The 20,238-nt window shown below is 35.3% G+C and overlaps 1 protein-coding gene across 5 annotated transcripts in view; it reads left to right on the top strand.

The window, feature by feature from the left end:
• The window catches only part of ptprea (protein tyrosine phosphatase receptor type Ea), a 118,505-nt gene extending 103,069 nt beyond the window's left edge, over positions 1-15,436 (top strand). For all 5 annotated transcript variants that reach the window (XM_088917007.1, XM_088917006.1, XM_088917005.1 and 2 more), the window contains 15 exons: positions 851-941; positions 1,652-1,728; positions 1,833-1,869; positions 2,627-2,724; positions 4,121-4,240; positions 5,190-5,353; positions 6,496-6,631; positions 7,073-7,222; positions 7,894-7,987; positions 8,812-8,888; positions 10,243-10,377; positions 10,797-10,922; positions 11,820-11,971; positions 12,955-13,090; positions 13,377-15,436. In XM_088917007.1, the coding sequence (XP_088773133.1) occupies positions 851-941; positions 1,652-1,728; positions 1,833-1,869; positions 2,627-2,724; positions 4,121-4,240; positions 5,190-5,353; positions 6,496-6,631; positions 7,073-7,222; positions 7,894-7,987; positions 8,812-8,888; positions 10,243-10,377; positions 10,797-10,922; positions 11,820-11,971; positions 12,955-13,090; positions 13,377-13,451 (1,668 nt within the window). In that variant the 3' untranslated portion in view covers positions 13,452-15,436. The remainder of the gene's footprint in view (positions 1-850; positions 942-1,651; positions 1,729-1,832; positions 1,870-2,626; positions 2,725-4,120; positions 4,241-5,189; positions 5,354-6,495; positions 6,632-7,072; positions 7,223-7,893; positions 7,988-8,811; positions 8,889-10,242; positions 10,378-10,796; positions 10,923-11,819; positions 11,972-12,954; positions 13,091-13,376) is intronic.
• Positions 15,437-20,238: the final 4,802 nt, after the last annotated feature.

Raw genomic sequence — 20,238 nt, 5'->3', positions numbered from 1 at the left:
TTTCTGTGTTAATGTACATAATGTAGAAATGTAGCCACCGCCCCTAAGAGTCTCTTGGTCAAAGATGATTAATGTAATCTTGCAATGTATCATAGTTGCTTCATAGGAAATATAGCTATTTATTGTCAGCTGCCTATGTCATCTCTTTTCTTTTCTTCTAAGTTAGCAATAGAACACTGGGTCAAAATAGAAGTGTATGAACTGAATATTTAGGATCAATGTGGGGGAAGCATTTTTTTACTCAATGGTTTGTAGCGAAGGACAGCACAATTCGGGACCTTAAAGGAAAAGCTGAATGCGATCAAGTATTCCTATAGGGACATGAATGAGCTGTAGTGGGCTTAAAGGCATGTTCACATTCTTGTTTATTCAATAGGTATCCGTGTAACTGCAGCTGGAGACATGCAATTCTTTTTGTTTTTTATAACAATTGTATCTTCAGATGAAATCCTGAGTAATTTGGTTGATTCAATCATTAAATTAAAAGTATACTGCAGTAAAAAATGTTTTTTACTACTACTGAAGAATTATGTTGTTTAATGTTGAGATTTTGTTCTGTTCTACATATATTAGAGAATTAAAAAGCAAATTACTTTAGAGAAAAATTCTAGCACTTGTAGTGTAATTTTGAAACATTTAATGTCATGTAAGTTGATCCCTAAATTTCTACAATTCCAGCTTAGCTGTCATTAAAAATGACAGAAGTACCATATAAGTTTGAGAATATAAATTTCAATATGGCTACAGTGGTTTGTGATCGCTGGTCTTTTCCTTCTTTCTACTATAAAACAAATTTGACAAAGGTCATTATTTCTCCTTGAGTGATCTGTGATGTCATGTTGTGTTTCAGTCATTGCCCAGTGGCAACAGTCAAGGCTCATGTGAGGAGGCAAACAAGGAAGATAACAAAGAGAAAAACAGATATCCTAACATCCTTCCCTGTGAGTTATTATACCAATTAAGACCATCCTGAGGTAACATAGTGTGCTCAAAGGGGTGAAGTACTTAGACTTAAATGCTTTTTAAACTTAAAACCTTAAAACCTAAATGTTCTGATTCCTAATGCTACCAAAACAAAAACAGGCTGACCATATAAATGCTTTAGACACCTTTTGAAAAATGTACCTGTATCATTTTTTAAAGTTTATTCATCCATCAGTTTCAGGTGATCAATTTACAATTTCAATTAAAAAGCAATAATTGAAAAGTATTAAAAGGTGGATCTTGGGAAAACACCAGGCATTTTGATTCATAACAATGGAAGTGTGTCTTACTTCACATGTTTTGAGGATCACTTTTTCCATATTGACATGTGACTATTGCTATTCTTATTGTTCCCATTTTGAAAAATTAATGCAAGGCCATTTCGTATACCAAGAACATTCTCTATTTTTAGGTACAGTGCTTTGGCAAAGGAAATGCATTGCAAGAGACTTGACATTGAAAATATCTTCCTCTCTTGATTTTATATACCCTAGTCACCCAGATGTGTGAAATTACTAAATGTATTGTATCCAAATAGCCTTCCTTTTAGAATAGTACAAAGTTGACCTCTTCCTGCAAAAAAAGGTTACCTTAGAGATTTTAAATACAAGTGCCCATCATGTTAGATTATCTTTTCACATATATATTTATATTTTATTCTGAACAGATGACCACTCCAGGGTGGTTTTGTCACAAGTTGATGGACATTCCTGTTCAGACTACATAAATGCCAGTTACATTGATGTAAGTATTTAACCATAATATAATTAAAAAGGTTATTTTTGAAGGTAAACATTTGTGCAAGTTTCTGTAGAAAAAACGTTTCTGATTTTTTCTTTGTTCAACAGGGCTACAAAGAAAAGAACAAATTTATAGCTGCACAAGGTAGAGTTCAGTTTATATGCATGTTTTGTTTGTTTTCCTAAAACTGAGAAAAAACACCTTAAACAGCTACAAAAAGATAAAATATTAATGTGCTGTGTGAATAGCATTTTAGGGTTCCAGCATACAGTTGAGTCAAGTCTGGTTTTGTAACTTTAACTTTCTTAATTAAAAATTTGATAATTAATGTTACTGCTATCCATAAGGAATCTGCTTTCCAATTGTTTTTTTGAAACTATATATATTTTTTTTTATAAATAACTATAAGTATGGGTGTCACAACAGCCCAGTAGTTAACATTACGGCCTCACAGTGCTGGGGCCCTTGCTTTAATTCTGGCCCTGGGGTGCTATCTGCGTGGAGTTTGTATGTTCTCCCCTTGTTTGTGTAGTTTGCGTTCAGATTATCCCATTTCCTCCCACAGTCCAAAACCATACTGGCAGGTTAATTGGCTACATGCGTGTCTGTGTCTATGTGTGCCCTGCGGGACTGGTGTCCTGTCCTGGGTGTATCTAGCCTTGCTCCCGTTGCTTGCCGGCTCCGGCTCCGGCTCCCCTGTGACCTTGTATTGGATAGAGCGGTTAGAAAATGGGAGAATGGACTGTAACAATAACTTTTTCTGGAATTGTCATCGGCAGTGTCATTGTGGAGGGTGATGTCCTAGTGTGTTGCTTGTAGCCAGCATAATACCAATTTTCTGGTATATATACAGCCAGCAGATTTAAAATGGGTGACTTATCCAAAGCTGTTTTTTTTTTAGGCCCAAAGCAAGAAACAGTAGCTGACTTCTGGAGGATGATATGGGAGCAGAAATCGGCAACTATTGTGATGTTGACTAACTTAAAAGAAAGAAAAGAAGTAAGTGTTTAATCTATAAGTGTGCGTTACCTTCTTCAGCTTTATTATTAGTAGTTGCTGTAAAACTGACAATTTTATTCAGTTCAAAGCAACTTGCATTTTTGCATTTGTACCCTGGGCAACAAAGGCAGTATGAGTTAAGTATCTTATTCTGCGGACATAACATATTTTCCCCTTATCTTCTCCCCTAATTCTGAGCCCTAATCACTAATAAAAGGTTTTTTAAATTAGTCTTTGTTACATCAACGTCCATAACAAAATTCTGGTAAATAATGCTTAGGAACTTCCTTGTTAATTTCAGCCCCACTTGCTTATCTGAGCTCCTCAGTTCGTACTCAGTGTGGGAGAAGTCACCTCTTTCTGCTGCCTTTTCTCTCTATAAAGCATTGTGGTGCAGTGGTTAGGGCTCTGTATTCTAGACCAGAGTGTCATCTCTTCAAACCCCTGATGAGATACTGCTGTTGTACCCTTGAGCAAAGTGCTTCACTCAGACAGCTCCAGTAAATGTGCTGTTGTATACAGTAAATGGGTCTCCAGTTCACCCTAGAAAATGAAAGTTTAAATAAAATCAATGAACTAATGTAAGGAGTTGAAAGGCCTCCCAGTGAATTTCCTTTGAAATTACATTTCAAACCACAGTTTGGAGAAGCCTGGCAATCAATAAAAATAGAATTGAAGTCAGATTAAAATGAGCTTTGGGGAGACTTGAAATCAATAACTAAATAAAGCTTTATACAGCCCTCTTTAGTTTTAACATAATTAAAAGCTAGCAATTTCTCATTAAATGGATTTATCCCTGATTTTCATGAAATGCACTACAGATTGAGTGGACATGAAGTAAAAAAGCCACCTTTCAGATGATAATTTATACTACTAGCCACATCTCCCTTTTCTTCATCATTTTACACTCGTGTGTAGTAAGTGTGATAATAACGCTCACATTTCTTTGTGTATCTAGCTTCATAATTCTTTGATATAATTATTGGTTGTAAATGTACCATTTGATTTTTAGAACAAACAGGCAAGAGGGGAGAAAGACTTTTATTCCCTTCCAAAGACATGTCTATTATTTTTTTTGTTATGATACAATGTATTGTTGCTTTTTTATCCCTTTATAACTCACTTTTGCTAAGTCTAATGCATGATTTTTTTAAAAATGCAGTTATCATAATATTTAATGAAAATCTCATGGATTACACTATTAACATCTTCTTTATCGCTATCAGAAAGTAACAGTTTTTTCAGCCCACAACTATGCTATTACGCTAAATATGCCATTACGTTATAACGTCATTCAAGCAGTGTATTCTTGTCATGGTTTATTTGCAAGAAGGAAATTGCAATTTGTGTAATGGGAATAGATTTAAAAACCAAAAGGCTTTTTTTTTCTCCACAGGACAAGTGTTATCAGTACTGGCCCGATCAAGGTTGCTGGACTTACGGGAATATCCGAGTTGCTGTCGAAGACTTCACTGTTCTCGTGGACTATACAATACGAAAGTTTTGTGTGCAATATGTAAGTATGCTCCATAGATGCAAGAAGTATTTAAGCTGTCAGCTTTGCTAAAAAATAAACCAGCAAATGCATATGTTATTCACTTAATAATTTGATAGACAAAATGTATGCGAAGAAGCATACAGTCGCTTGCCAGGTGGAACTGAGAGCATGCATCTGTAGTTTAAGCAGCTGCTGTAGCAATATTCTGTCACAGTCAAGTTAAATTATTGGAGGATTTGAACACTAGTTCCATTGTTTGGCTCTTTTTATTTTATCAGCCTGAGCACTTCTTTTTTGGTTGAATCACATTTTCTGTATCACTGCACACCACAACCTTAAGAACATCTCACAAAAATGTATTTCTGTTTTCTGTGTTTTATTCCACAAGAACAAATTTAGATATATGGCCTACTATACACTTAATTTGGTCCCTTCGTTCATTGATAGCTTTAGTCAGATGGTAAGCATAGGGAATATACTGTAGTTTCATGAGGTAAAATAACTTCGAAAGTGCCCTGTTTAACATGTAGTATAGGTTTGGTTTAAAAGTACCCAGAGCACTTCTTTCCTCCACAGTTTTGTGGATTACTAATTTATTTGGCTGATGCTTTTTTCCAAAACAACTTACATTTGCACCAATTTATTGCAGCTGGGTATATTAGTGGAGCGATTCTGGTGAAGGGTAAAAAAAGCATCGTTTCCCCTTCCATTTGACTCCCCAAAACAACCATCTAGTTTTGAGTCAAGAATCTTAGGAAAATAGATGATGCCTTTTTAAACAATGAAATAAAAATACAGAGAATTTTACATTTACATTACCCTGGCAGAAGGGTGGGGGAGGGTCACATTACCGTGTTCATCACAAGAATTAAATTCTTTGTTTTATACCACATGCAAAGGCTGCTACAATTTTGTTTTCAGGTCAGGTGAAGGTGTGAAATCTCATACTGTCAATCCAATCTTCCAGCAGTCGAGCGATGGCTCCAAGGCCCCCAGACTGGTCACCCAACTGCATTTCACCAGCTGGCCAGATTTCGGCGTGCCCTTCACCCCCATTGGCATGCTGAAGTTCCTTAAGAAAGTCAAGACTGTCAACCCTTCCTTTGTGGGTCCTATCGTTGTGCATTGCAGGTACAGAGGGCTTTAGTAACGAAAAGCATCTTAACGACCGAGTGATGAGTGTCTGTTATAAGTAAAGCGCCGCCATGTGCACTCTATTCATTTTTATGCACATACTTTAAATTACTTATGATATTATTATTGAAATGTGGAAATTGAACTAGACTTAGGAGATGGATACCCAAATGCTTCTCTCAGATGTGCACATTTTTGTAGATGTATGCTCTGACTTCATCATTTTAAATGATCTGTTTCAAATTGTTTTAAAATATTTTATAATTGATCGTTTGATCATAAGTAGCCCACTATTTCTCTTCTATTTAATGAAACAGGTGTTTGTTGCAAGTTGTTTTTTTTCAAAAGACAAAATACTACTAAATATAAAATCCATAAATTATTGACTTGATGGTGGCAATAAAATAGTTCAGCAGGTGCCGCTGTCTAAGACATCTCGTTTTTAAATGCAGCCCTTAGTTTAGTAGTTAGCATCATGGGCAGGAATTCCAGACTTCCCAAATGAAGTTTGAACTGAATGGTTCCATTGACAAGACTGAATCTTTGGCTCATATCCATCTGGCCCAGTAACACCTGCCTGGAGACTGTAAGTGTGTCAGTCAGGAGTAGCAAACCACTTGGAAAGGGGGTAAGCTACAGCAACGGAAATGGCAGAAATATATGTGTGCCAGAAGGAAACGCTCGTAAACTGTCAGCTGAATGGTTTTCTGAACATTTGTGTTTTCAATGAGATTACATTTATGAAGCAGATGAACAAAATTTTACTACAAGCAGCAACAAATCCTTCTTTATTGTATGGTAGTATGTTTGAACATACAGTAGTCATACAAAAATAATAAAAATAATAACACTAATATCTGTAGTGTTAAGAAAATCAAGTAAAAGGTGAAATTGATTTTAACCACAGGCATCATGAATACGATGCTTTGAAACCAGTGTGAAAGTAATAGGTTTTTTTCTTGGTGCAGTCCTCTGTTATATTTTTTGTGAGAAAATGTGCTGTGGCTGTTTCTACATCCCTTTTTAGTTCTAAAGTATTCCAAAAAATGAATGTATTTTTCCATCCTAATAGCTCTTAAAATACAAGAGATGTGATCACACTGGTGTGAGCTTTTCTCTTATCCTTTCTTCTTCTGCAGTGCTGGTGTAGGCAGGACTGGCACCTTCATCGTTATTGATGCCATGATTGACATGATGCATGCAGAGCAGAGAGTTGACGTCTTTGGGTTTGTGTCCAGAATACGAGAGCAGCGTTCCCAGCTTGTTCAGACTGATGTGAGTACATCTCCACTGACAAACTAACTTCTGTTTTTATCCATGCCCATTTTTCATGAATTAAATTTGCGTTTAAGTTGCAGATAAGGAGGACAAGTGTCAATTTTTTACCAGATACAAGAAATAAATGATTCTTTAAAACTAATAATCTCACAGCAGATAATGTGAACTGTGATGCATATCAGTTTTTCTATGTGGCTCTCTTCTGTCACCTAGAATTACACAGCCTTTTTTCTAAAAATGTAATTTAAGCAAAATGTATTGAATTTGTTCTGTGAAAAGCCCACTTTGAAGTTAACAGTTTAGGTCAATTTGATTTAATTTGTTTTAGGGAAACTTTGTGCTTATTCATTTACATTCCTGTAGGGTTTTACTTTTGCATTAATAAAATGTGAATTAGCTTAAGATGTCCATCTTCATGGTGCTTTTGCTTCACCACAGATGCAGTATTCGTTTATTTATCAAGCTCTGCTGGAATACTATCTATATGGAGACACCGAGCTTGATGTTTCTTCTTTGGAGGGACACTTGCAGAAACTACACAACACAACAGCCCCATCTGACAGAATTGGACTCGAAGAAGAATTCAAAGTAAGATCAGCATATAGACTTGCTTTTAGGACAAGTAAACTACAGTTCTAGAGTGGAACTGCACTCATGTACAATGCCGAATCTGTTATTAAACAACTTTTCTCACAATATCCTCTATCCTAATTTACTAATTTAATATTTAATCAGATTTGTATAGTATATAAAATGTAATTGGAAATGAGATGCTTTACATCAGTCTTACTCAACATGTGTCCAGTCCATCTAATCATAGCACTTTAACAGAAACCATTCTGCAAATGTTGATGTTGTTATCATTCAATTAAATTACTGTAACAAAAAAAGGTGAATAAGATGGGCCATGGGATGGAAAGCTGTTTTACACCTTATATACACTATACACTGATGTACCCTACTAGTTTTAATGAGTCTTTGTTCTCAAGTTTCAAGTTTATTTTATATGTACCTGAGTACAATGAAATGCTTACTTGTGTGTTTCATCATAAAATGATCTTACATTGGTGGAGCTTGCATACCAACAACATAGTGGAAAGCAGTAGTATTAAATACTAATAGCAGCGTTATGCATAAACTTATGGTTACCAGCAGTATGCATGAGATTAGTACAGAATATTGGTTAGTATACAATAGCAGAAGTATACATTAGAAGAGTAACAACTTTCTAATCGTTCTTATTATAACTTTACTCGCAGAAGCTTACTAATGTCCGAATTATGAAAGAGAACATGAGAACAGGGAACTTGCCAGCCAACATGAAGAAAAACCGTGTGCTTCAGATAATTCCATGTAAGTATGCTCTGTTGCCATGAGTTAAATCAGGCACTTAGAGTTCTGTTATTGTGTCCATTTATCTTTTTCTTAAGGGTTGACATTATGACCTCTGTTATGTTAATATACAGAATCGACATGCCCTGTTAAAAAAATAAACTTGCATTTTTTTACAAAAATAGATAAAACATATTTCTTGCATTTCTAGGTACATTCGGGTAAAAGCAAGATATTTTTATGTATTGGGTTTATATTTTTCCTGCAGTCTTCCTACTAGGTCAATATGATCTGTGTTGAACTGTCAACAATTCAATGGAATGAAAAATAGACCTATGATACTGCAGATCTGTCAAGACATGCTTCTGTTAATGATTCGTATGCATGTCTTCTGAGTACTGAAAGAAATGAATGAAGTTATTTATGTCTTTTCACTTTCAAGTGAGGAGGCTAGGTGTAAACCAGACACATTCTGTGGCATTAATATTTATATCCTGAGATGGGGAAAAACAGTGTCTATATATCTGCCTTGTTTTATTATATATTCATGTATTAAAGAAGGCCTTGATATGCTGATGGTGACCTTTAATTAAATTGGGTGTTCTTCATGTTAAATAGGCTTTCATTATGTTATTTCATGCTTGCTTACAAAAAACAGGTTACTTTTGTAAATGGAATACTCTCGTCTTATTATTCAATATCTCACACATCTAATAAAATTGTGTATTGCTAATATATACTATACTGTAATGCAGTATAATTTGAAAGATTATGTTTGTCACTTTTTCACTTGATTTTCCATTTTTGTCTTTGCATGTTTTGAAATTCTCTTTTTTTTTTTACAGATGACTTTAACAGAGTAATTCTGTCCATGAAAAGGGGGCAGGAATTTACAGATTATATAAATGCATCCTTTATAGATGTAAGCACTTATATTCTTTCATAAATATAAAATATTTTAAGTTCAGCTTTTAATTGAAGGCTTACATATACTTTAGGTTTACCATAGGGAGAACATTTTCACTACAAATTTGACAATTTCCTCTCATCCATCTGTAATCAGAGAGTTGCTTATTCTTGTAAGGGTTGCAGCACCCCAGACCCTACCCAGGTAAATGTACAGACACCAATTAACCCAACCAGCAAATCACCTAAAAAAAAACACAGACACAATAACAATAACTTTCGAATCAAACCCATCAAACTTGCGGGGCAGCAAGATTATCTGCAACGTGAGATTGTGGCCCTGTATTCCACTTCTGCCTATCAAAAATCACCTGGTAGGCAGGCACAGACACGTAAGCTTTCATCGAATTGCTCTCTGTGGTGGAACGACGGGAACTAAAAACATTTACGCCTTTGTTCTGTGTTTCAGCTCAGGCTGGTTCCAACTTCTTTGAACTGTTACCTGTATAGTTCAGCCTTACAGTCGTACTTTGGAAAAACACAGAGTTTCTGGAATGTAGACTTGAATTAAGCCTTTAAACAGAAGAGCTAGGAGGTTGAAAGCTTTCTTGTTTAGGTTAAGAATTTCTTAGAACTCCCTCTGCAAGTGCAGCTTCCTGTTCTGCTGCTCCACTTCCTAAAAATTAATTCACTAATCATTAAAAATGTACTATGTTAAGCTATTTTCACCTCTGGAGTTATATCTTACTCTTCGGTACAGTACATGTACAGTTTTTTTTGCAACAGGAAAGTAAAGAATTAAATTTGGCACAACTAGTTCTTGCTAAAATAACTTTTTTAATTATGCTAAAATACTAATATTCTGACTGACTCATGATCATCACTGATCATCAGTGCTGTGAGTTCACTGTGTGTGGTTTAAGTCATGTGTCTGGCTTGTCCATGACTATGGAAAGCCCCTTGGAGAGAGAGCCGTTCTCAGAGGAAAGGAAGGAATAACAAGAGAGGATAGATTCAATTGTTGACACCGCAGCACCAATAACTGGAATTCCCTCCACTAATTCTAAGCATTGAACAGCTGCTGATCACATTCATACAGTAGCACAGGGGCATGATGCTTGTCAGACTGAACACTGCTCAGTGAAAAACAATTTACCACGTTAAGAAATTTAACTTTCCAGAGAGAAAAAAAGTATTAACTAAATAATAATGATACCATTTTCAGAAATAAAAGTCACATTTCATGAGTAAGAAAATCTACTTGAAACTTTTTTTAGAATCCCGTTTTATTTAGCTTGAGTTAATCCATTTTATCTAGACACTCTGACATAAATGTGGAAGGGAAGACACATTTTTTGCTTTTCGTTTAGGGATATCGGCAAAAAGATTACTTCATTGCGACCCAGGGGCCTATAGCGCACACAGTGGATGATTTCTGGAGGATGGTGTGGGAGTGGAAGTCTCACTCCATTGTGATGCTGACAGAGCTGCAGGAGAGGGAGCAGGTACTTTACATTCCATCTTACAACAGGATCAAAGACATGTGCCATGTCACACACTCTTAATTAATCAGTTATGGTTCTTTGATGTGAAAGACAGCTTCCAGGTAGGATAAAACAGTAGGATAATCTATGTCAATTTCATTAAGGAGGTCACTACATTGCTGTAAATAGTTCTGGGTAGTACAAAAAATGTATGACTTTCAGTAAGAACGAAGACAAAATAAAGGAGCATAGAAAAAGAAAGTAATAAAAAGATATAAAAGATCAGACTTGATAAACTCAATTACCTTTCCACTGCATTTTTCAAAATCGTCTTATGAATTGTTGTAACTATTACATTAGGAAACAATTTAGCATATTGTAGGTAGATAAAAAAGACCAAGAAAGTGAATTAAGCTGATCATTTGCCTCAAATGTTGCAGGACAAGTGCTTCCAGTATTGGCCACCGGAGGGCTCTGTAACATATAGCGACTATACGGTGGAAATAAAGGGTGAAACGCTTGTTGACACTTTCAGCGTGCGAGACTTTGTGCTTACGTACAAACCGGTGAGTTTTTTTAAACAGTTTTCTACGTAAAGACTTGTCTGGATTGCTGCTGAATCGCAGTATTGAAAGACTGAAGGGTAGATATCCTTTTAAAGATGGCATTGACTGCATTCACACTTCACATTGGCTTTGACTAAGGTTGTCACAAGCGTGAATTCAGATACATACGGACTTTGTGTTACGGTTTAAAATAACCACTTTACAGAAGATACAGTATGTAACCATATTAGTGGAGCCTCAGCAGATGCGAAGCCTGTGTACTGTTCAGACAGATTTTGAAGAGCTCTAAGTTTGCCTGGTAAACATTAATGGGAATAAAGGGCTGACAGATTGGCCAAAGTGTTTTTTTTTTACTTTTCTGTCGAGGAACAACCAGATGAAATACAGTTTTATAACAACTGGGAAGGAATATAAAACAAAACAAACCTGCAGGTGCTTAAGGGCTTTCCCAGATAAATAATATTACATATGAATTCTTTACTTAGCGAAATTACAGTTATCAAACATTCAGGATATCAATACTTTGACAGTCACTCACATTTAATATTGTGATGAGGAGTGCTGGGTGCACATATTAATTAAAAGAGAATATATAAAGAATCTGTTCAAGTGATGTGTCAGGATTCTATTTTATCTCAAGAAATCTGTCTCTGGGGTATTCTGTACATATTATGAATAAGATACTGCATATAACGGTATGTACGGTATATACAACCTATGTATGAGAAAAATATTGTCTTATACAGTAACTTTTAAACATAAGTTCACTAAAATGCTTTGTTGTTCTCAGAAGGCAGTGTTATTTATTTTTGAAACACGTTGGAAGTCTTCTGAGCTTATTTTTATATTTTAGTGGTTCTTGGTTTAGCTCATACATACCTCTTTCTCCTCATCCAGGACAACCAGACGCGGCTTGTCCGACAGTTTCACTTCCACGGCTGGCCAGAGATTGGCATACCGGCTGAAGGCAAAGGAATGATTGACATCATTGCAGCGGTGCAGAAACAGCAGCAGCAATCTGGCAACCACCCCATTATAGTTCACTGCAGGTACAGCAACCACAGCTGGTAATACACAAATACAATCCACCTGCTCACACTGTACATCAGAAAAGCACCCAGAGGTGCCAACACAAATAAGGGCTATGAGATGGAAGAGAATCTAACATAAAGTCCCATTGAATTTTTCTTCAATTATGTTTGTATCTACTGTATACTGAAGTCCAAGAGAGTACTTCCAGCAGTGAGAAATTGTATTTTTTAATAAAATCAAATTATTGTATGTACAAGAATTTTATATGATTTATAGAGTCTATTGAGTCTTTGTACTGTACAGTAAATATATTATTTTTGTAATGTGTTTTGCCAGAGCCTGACTCAGTGGAAATTGCAGCTAATCCTAGCTTCAGTCCTTTTATAAAGACTCTCATTTATTCTTAGAATATTGTGGTATGCCATAGAGAGAGCCTCTGATCCTTCAATGGCTCCATGTTAGGTATTTTTAATGCAGTGTGACCCACTGGGATTGATTTGATCCTGTGATTCAGAATCAATTAGCAGTAAATACATGTGAAATCTTATTCAGTTCTTCACTTAATCGGATAAAATGAGCTAACAGCAGGAAACTTCAGTTACCCTGTTTTACCTGTTCATTACTGCTAGCTAAGAGGCATTTAAGCCTTTCTATCATCCACTGGGATTAAACCCAGTTGCATCAACTATCCAATGACGTATCTAGCTTCAGTGACTCATCCCAATCAGGACAAGAAAGTGAAGCGATTACCTTATTGAAGTATGTGCCTGGATTAATAGAATTGGTTCCATTACTGAAACCATTGCATTTATTTCTCTTTTCATTTGTCAATATAAAACATATATTTAACAGTATTGTGATTAAAAAGGAAAAACAAATTTCATTAGATATGCTTAGAAATGAAGTGTGATGCATCTGTTCAATGTCCTCAAGTTGTACTTTTTTGATGTACTGTAGGAGCCTTGTTTATTGTTAAGGTATGTGGTGTTTTTGTTTGTAGTGCTGGTGCTGGGAGGACAGGCACTTTCATAGCACTAAGCAACATCTTGGAGCGAGTCAAGGCCGAGGGCCTTCTAGATGTATTCCAGACTGTGAAAAGTTTACGAATGCAGAGACCCCATATGGTGCAAACAATGGTATGTATGAGATATCATGGTAATAAAGTTAAAAGGAGTCATCAGTTATTGCCTTTGGTTTTTGAAAGCTATTTCATATTAAAACCAGATTCCCCACAAATTCAAGTTCTTTCTTTATGTGGAATTAAATATAAAAATATGCTCACAGACACATTTGAAGTTATGAAGTTATATCTCATATTGATCTAATTCATTAAGGGTTCTCCCTGCTATGATGCATACATTAGACCTTGGTGTTCTAAATAAAAACTCTTTTCCACTAATGTAAATGTTTTTCTTTTCCTAGGAACAATATGACTTCTGCTATAGGGTGGTACAAGACTTTGTCGACATTTTCTCTGATTACGCCAACTTTAAATGAAGTCTGCCTTAATCATGTTTTTTTTTGTTTTAACTGCCAGTTGGAGAGGATGTATTTGTTTTATTAACTGGATTAAATTATCAAATATTTTGCTATGCACTTGTCCTTAATGTAACTAAAAAACTGCATAATAGTTGTATCATATTGTCACATATGTACCTGTGCTTGTTTTCTCAGAAGATACCAATTGTAAATGCCAAAAACATTTTCTGATGTAAATTATACATTATGTAAATTAATTATTTTGTGATGAAATTTGACAGTATTATATATATTTGTGTTAGTAGTAATTTCATTGTTTTATACATAATTAGAATGTAGTTTTACCTGTGTTTTCACATTTTCAAAACTGAGATTAGTTATTTTTTGTAATAAAATTACTACACATGCAATATTTATGATGCCATTTTTCATTTGAACTTACTGTATGTATCTTTTGTTCTCACTGCATTCTGAACAGATCTTAAAGTGTATATACAAATTAAGTTTATTTGCTAGGTGAGATGTTACATTCTATGAAAACTACTTTAAATGGCACAAATACGTCTGTCTCTGTCATTTTATGAGCCTGAGATCACTTGAGAAGAAATTGAAAGATTTCAGAATGATTGTGAGTTTTTTAACTGTTTTTCCTGGACATGAACATAAATTCCAGAAAAAAGTGCCAATTGCAGCTTCACAGTTCGTTGCAACTTACAGTAGAACAGTAATTAAAGCATTTCCTGGTGGCTGTCCGATGAATTCTTTTTAAAAGTACTCCGGATGTTAAACTGAGAGAAAAGAAAATATTTTTAGTTTAATAATTTTAATAGCTGACCTAATCTGCATTGTATTAAAATATACCTTTTAGTCTTGAATTGCTGTTTTATTAACAGAAGACATTTTTTATAAGTGAACACCCTGCCTCGTGCCAAAGTTTTGTGAAGCTAGACATCAAATTTTTGATGTGTGATTAATGAAGAAGAAATAAACGCAGACACATTTATTGGTTTTACAATCAGTTTGCAAAACTGTTTGCTTTTTGTTACAGTTAAGGCTAGATTTTCAAGTGTAGTATGCAATGAGTATAATTGAATAATACTGTATTATGCAGTACCCTTCTGTATTGGCACACTTGTCACCAGATGTTGAACTGAGTGACTCCACGTGTTTAAGCACACTAATTGACACACACTGCCATGTGTTGATGGATCTGTTCTTCCTAGTGAAACAGGCTATGTATAATATTACTGCAAAGATATGTTTGTAAATATTTTTTTTACAAAAAGACGGATGCAACATCTCAGTTCCATGGTTTCAAACTGAAGATATATATTTTTTAACTGTTGTTCATGATTGTACTTATTTTAAAATTTGTATGTTTGCATGGGCCAGTGCCATATATTGATTAGAAAAATGTCTGATCGGTTCATAATGGTCACCAAGTGACTTCAACTACAATGAATGGTCTTTGTAATGGAATGCAAGTTTTTGCCTTCCAGCACCAAAAATGGAATGCTAAAGTTAGAGTATTTTTATGAGGGCTGAGAAATGCACAAGTGAAATGTGTCGGTGAAAACATGGGTGAAGCCCTGCTCTTAAGGCTCACACTTAAATGTTTAAGTTTTTTTTTAAAGATTTATCTGAGAAAATTAAAATAATGTTTCTTTTTGTAGCTGTTCCTGGCAAACTAGTTGGAAATTATTTTAATGAAATACCTGTCCATATTTCATTGTTCAGAACTGACTTTGAAAAAGTATAATTTTAGATTGTGTGGCTTAACTGATGATCTTGGTTATATCTAATTATTTGCATTGTGTGCAGAGGCTGTGGCTATTATTTGCTACATTCCAAAAGTAGCTTGCTCCTGTTGTTTTTCGCTTGTCATTGCTTGTCTTTATGAAGTTTACAATGTCTTTGTAAATGCAAATTGCAATATAAAATACATTCAGAAAAAATGTGTCTTTGTTTCAGCTCTACTTATTTCAGAATAAAAAAAAGAAAAATGGCAGTTGTAAATATAGACTAAATGATACATAAACATGTGGTATATACAGTATAACATATAGTATAAATATACATGGATTGATGTATGGGTGAGTGTGTGGATGAATAGGAGTTTATATATTTAATATAGTAAATATCAAAGTTGATTTATCAATATTCATTTAATCAAAGTAAATGATCATTTTGATGGCTATGATTTGATTGTGATTTTCAGTACCATTTTTCTCAGGTAGCTTTTTTCAGTTTATACAGTATGTGGTTTATGATTCATTCAAACCTTCAGAGCTTAACTTATTTTTTTCTTCTTTTACCCCATTTAGACTCACCTGGGCATTACAAAAAGTATAACCCGTTTCTCAACAAGGCTTTTTCAAAGGGGATTATATCCTAATGGCACTGGGAGCTCATTATTCCCTGCCAGGGTCACACAGTGACACAGCAATGCTGTCATATAAAAATAATTGAAAGTGCTAAGACTCACATCACATGCAGACATTGGCACCATACAGTATGTAACTTCACCAATGTATTCTCGTTGCACATAATGAAAGATGTATCTCTACTTGGTTTTAAGGAATTGATTTGCTGTGGAACCCTGGAGAATCTTCATACAGTATGCATTTTAGTATAGCACACTAAACATCCGCCTTGTTTATTGTCACAGTAAATATATTTTAAGATGAAGCTAATTTTAGTCATGTTGCATTTCCTGGTTAGAGGTATATGCATGTGACATTATTGTATAGGTATTTTTTTATTTTTCAGTTTCAATGGAGTTTACAGGAAGAAGTATTGTGCACCTGGTGGTTCTGGCTTATGTGGTACAGATTACGTGTTCCCAGCATTGGTCTTATGGATGGCTTCCCGGAGGGAAAAGGAGCATTTCAGACCTGGAAGTAACAGCAGAGGTATGTTTTGGAAAGAACTACAAGATTCATAGGTTTAATGGCACAATGTGTGAGTTGTATTTCTCATGTGACATTTCTTAGTGAATGGCCTTGCTACAAATTAATTCCATGTTAATTCTAAGTCTTATTATAATAAATACTTTATATAGTGCCTTTAAAAGTATCTTCTCAAAGAAAGAAAAAGGTAAAACGAAAACAGTAACCAAGATAGGAGATAACTAAATTAGCACAAAGAAACACTTGGGATTAGAAATATTTTAGAAGATGCAAGGAGCAGATACAGATACCAATTACATAAAAGTCTTTCTAAAGAAGAAGGGTTTGAGTCTGGATTTGAATGTGTTAAAGATAGGTGACTCTCTGATATCCTTGGGGATAGAATTCCAGAACTTTGGGTCTTAGCAAGAGAAGGCCCTGTCGCCCATAGAGTGTAAGAGAGCTTGGAGGACAACCAGACGAGAATCAGACAAACAAAGATTACAAGGCAGGGATTAGGAAGTTAATAAATTGGATAGATACTGAGGTGCCAAGCCATATAGAGTCTTTGAGGTGAGCATAAAGAGAAGTCGACACAAAACCTGAAAGGAAGCCAGTGCAAGACTCCAGGATAGGAGTAATGTGATCACTTGCATGCAACCTGGTCAGGATTCTTGCTTCCAAATTGAGACATACTGAAGATTGTTTATTGGGGATTTAGATACCCCAGTGATTCTGTTACAGTCAGAGACAACACAGATCATAGTCTAGGGGTGAGTTTGAATAATGATGTTTTTACAATATTTTGCAATTTTGCATTTGTGGGTGAAATGTCAAGCCTGGATCAAATATCACCCCCATATTCTTTAATTTAGATTGAAATTCAAGTATAGTACCACCCACAGATAGGGCCTTTGCATTGCCTTAAGATAGTTAATAGGAGGTGCCGAGAAGTGTGAGCTCTTGTCATAGTTTAAATTAAGAACATTTCGAGTTATCTATTATTTTATGTCAGAGGTGCAATTAGAGAGTCCAGAAACACCTACTTCAGTGTCAGGTTCATTATGGACGTAGATGTAAGTATGTGTGTTTAAATGACTGACCATTTACTAAACATGTAAATGCTGAATATTTGGGGGCCCAAGATAGAGCCCTGAGAAACACCAGATTTAACAAACTCAACATCCGAATTGAAACCCCCAAGAGAAACAAAGTGTTGGTGATCAATAAAGTAAGAGCTGAACCATTTAAGAACAAAGCTAGAAACTCCAAACACTATCTCAAGATGAGAAAGTAAGATGTCATGATTAACAGTGTCAAAAGCAGCACTCAGTTCAAGGAGAATAAGATTAGATGGAGAACCAGAATCAGAAGCCATTAAAAGATCATTAGTAACTTAACAAAGGGCAGATACATTGCTGTGGAATTGTCTGTAACCAGATTGGAATCGTTCGAAGAGTTTGTTTGCAATGAACTGGTTGTTTAATTGACTTCCAACACTACCTTCTAAAATTATGCAAGAGACTGGATAGTCCAGGGCCATAATTGTGTTTTTAGGCACAGGGTAATTGCAGCTGTTGGTACCACTCCAGTTCTCAAGAACACATTTATTAAGTTGAGGACGACAAGGTGGAGAGCAGACAAACAGAATAGAAATAACACAGTAGGAATGGGATCAAATAAACAGGTGGTGGATTTCATATACGATACCAATTTACTAAGGTATGCAGTGTCAAGTTGAGAGAAATTAGAAAGAGAAGAACCAGGAAAAACAGGCATGCAGGGAAGAGGTGTAATAGTATTGTGTGGTGGAGACAATGTGATGCTGGATGTTGTCGAACATAGAAGTAAAAAAGTCTAAGAAAGTGCTGCAAAATTTGGATGAAGCAGGTAAACTAGTAGGGCAGTTTGGTTTATGTAGTGTATTAAAGATTGAGAAGAGGTATCTAGGATTGTTATGTTTATTTTCAATGATGTAGAAGTAGCTGACTCTATGGCACCTTTGTACTGTACAAGTAAATTCACATACTCACCAAAAATGCATTACTTACTTGGGGGATCTATAAACTATAACAATGATAGCAGACTAGGGAACAGAGACATTTGAAATAAGACACTCAAAAGAAGACTGTAGAGGTACAGTAACTGGCACTCACTGTAAACTCTCTTTATCACCATTAGAGTAAGACTAATGATGATACAATAATTTAAGAGATCATAAAAAAGAAACCTTTAATAATAAGCTGTTTGATTTTGTTTTCATTAACAGTACCTAATATCACTATACTGCAAGGTTGAAGTTAGGGTTTACTTTCAGCATGGGGTTAGTAACCTGTGTTTTAGTAATACAGGTAAGTAACCCTCCCATCAACTTTGTAATGCCAATCCTGTAACCCTGTCTGTGGATGGTACTGTACTTGAGCTTCAGTCTAAATTGAAAAACCTTGGGGTGATATTTGATTCAGGCTTAACATTCGACATGTACACATGTGCAGCATATTGTTAAAACATCTTTCTTTCAACTCAGAAATATTGCTAGACTACGCCCTATGTTATCACTAACTGTGGCTGAAAAACTGATCAACACATTTGTCTTCTCCCGAATTGACTACTGTAATGCTCTACTTGCTGGGGTATCTAAAACCACATTGAACAAACTCCAATATGTCCAAAATTCATCAGCCAGAATCCTGACCAGGTTTAGTGCAAGTGATCACATTACTCCCATCCTGGAGTCCTTGCACTGGCTTCCTGTCAAGTTTCGTATTGACTTCAAAATCCTCATGCTCACCTCTAAGGCTCTGCATGGCTTGGCACCTGTCTGAGTTGTTATCGCCCTACTAATCTTGCAACCTTCGCTCCTCTAATTCTGGTCTCCTGTCCCCCAAGCCCATCTACATTGTATGGGTGACAGGGCCTTCTCCTGTTATGCCCCTTAGCTCTGGAACTCTCTGCCCAAGGATATCAGAGAGTCACCTTCTCTAAACTCCTTCAAATCCAGGCTCAAAACCTTCTTCTTTAGAAGAGCCTTTACTTAACCAGTTTCAGTCTTTACCCCTCTGCTCCTACTGTATTTAGTACCACCATCTACTGTCTCCTCTGTGTATTTTCATTGTGTTTGTCTTGTGTATTTTTTATTTTTAATTGTTGTTGTTGCTGTTGTCATTCTGTAAAGCGCTTTGAGAAGCCACCTTTCAAGGCGCTATAAAAAATAAAGTTTATTATTATTATTATTATTATTATTATTATTATTATTTTAAAATACCACCACATTAATTACCATTGTAACAATTCTAATTATTTTCAGTTCCTAAACTTGATTAACGATTCCTTTTAATTGCTGAATTTCATGAGAACCTTAAGATCTCCAACTTTTGAGAAGAAAAAAAATCTTACAAAAGGAAAAGCTGCACCTTGTTACTGTAGGTCAGATAAGGATTTAGCAAAGTAAAAACCCCAGGTGGAATTACAGTCAGTAGTTGTGGGTCTCCCACGACCACAGTTGGGAACCCCTAGTATAGAATGGTTCCAATAGGCTAAATAAACGTCTTAAAAATAATGATTATAAATATTTCTGACTTCTACAACTTAATGCAAAAGCATGCTAAAAAAAGTATTTTCTCAATTACAGGAAGCAATTAATTAAAACTGTAGATTATTAATGATCAATCGAAGGAATTTGTGCTAAACTTAATTTTTAAAAACCATTAATCTTTTTCAGATGTTGGATAGAGAAGATTTAGTACGCTTTTCTAAGGAGCCCAGTCCTCAGTATGTGTTCAGCCGTTATGACTTAGTAAGTACGTACTTTACACTAAGCACAGAAGATAGGGATGGGATAAAAATAATGTTGTATTATTACATGACTACTTATCTGTGGGTGCATTATAGACCTTAATGTACTTATCGTAATAAAA

Source organism: Atractosteus spatula, chromosome 5 (assembly GCF_055471065.1).
Source record: "Atractosteus spatula isolate fAtrSpa1 chromosome 5, fAtrSpa1.hap1, whole genome shotgun sequence".
NCBI lineage: Eukaryota > Metazoa > Chordata > Actinopteri > Semionotiformes > Lepisosteidae > Atractosteus > Atractosteus spatula.
This window is presented reverse-complemented; position numbering and strand designations above follow the sequence as displayed.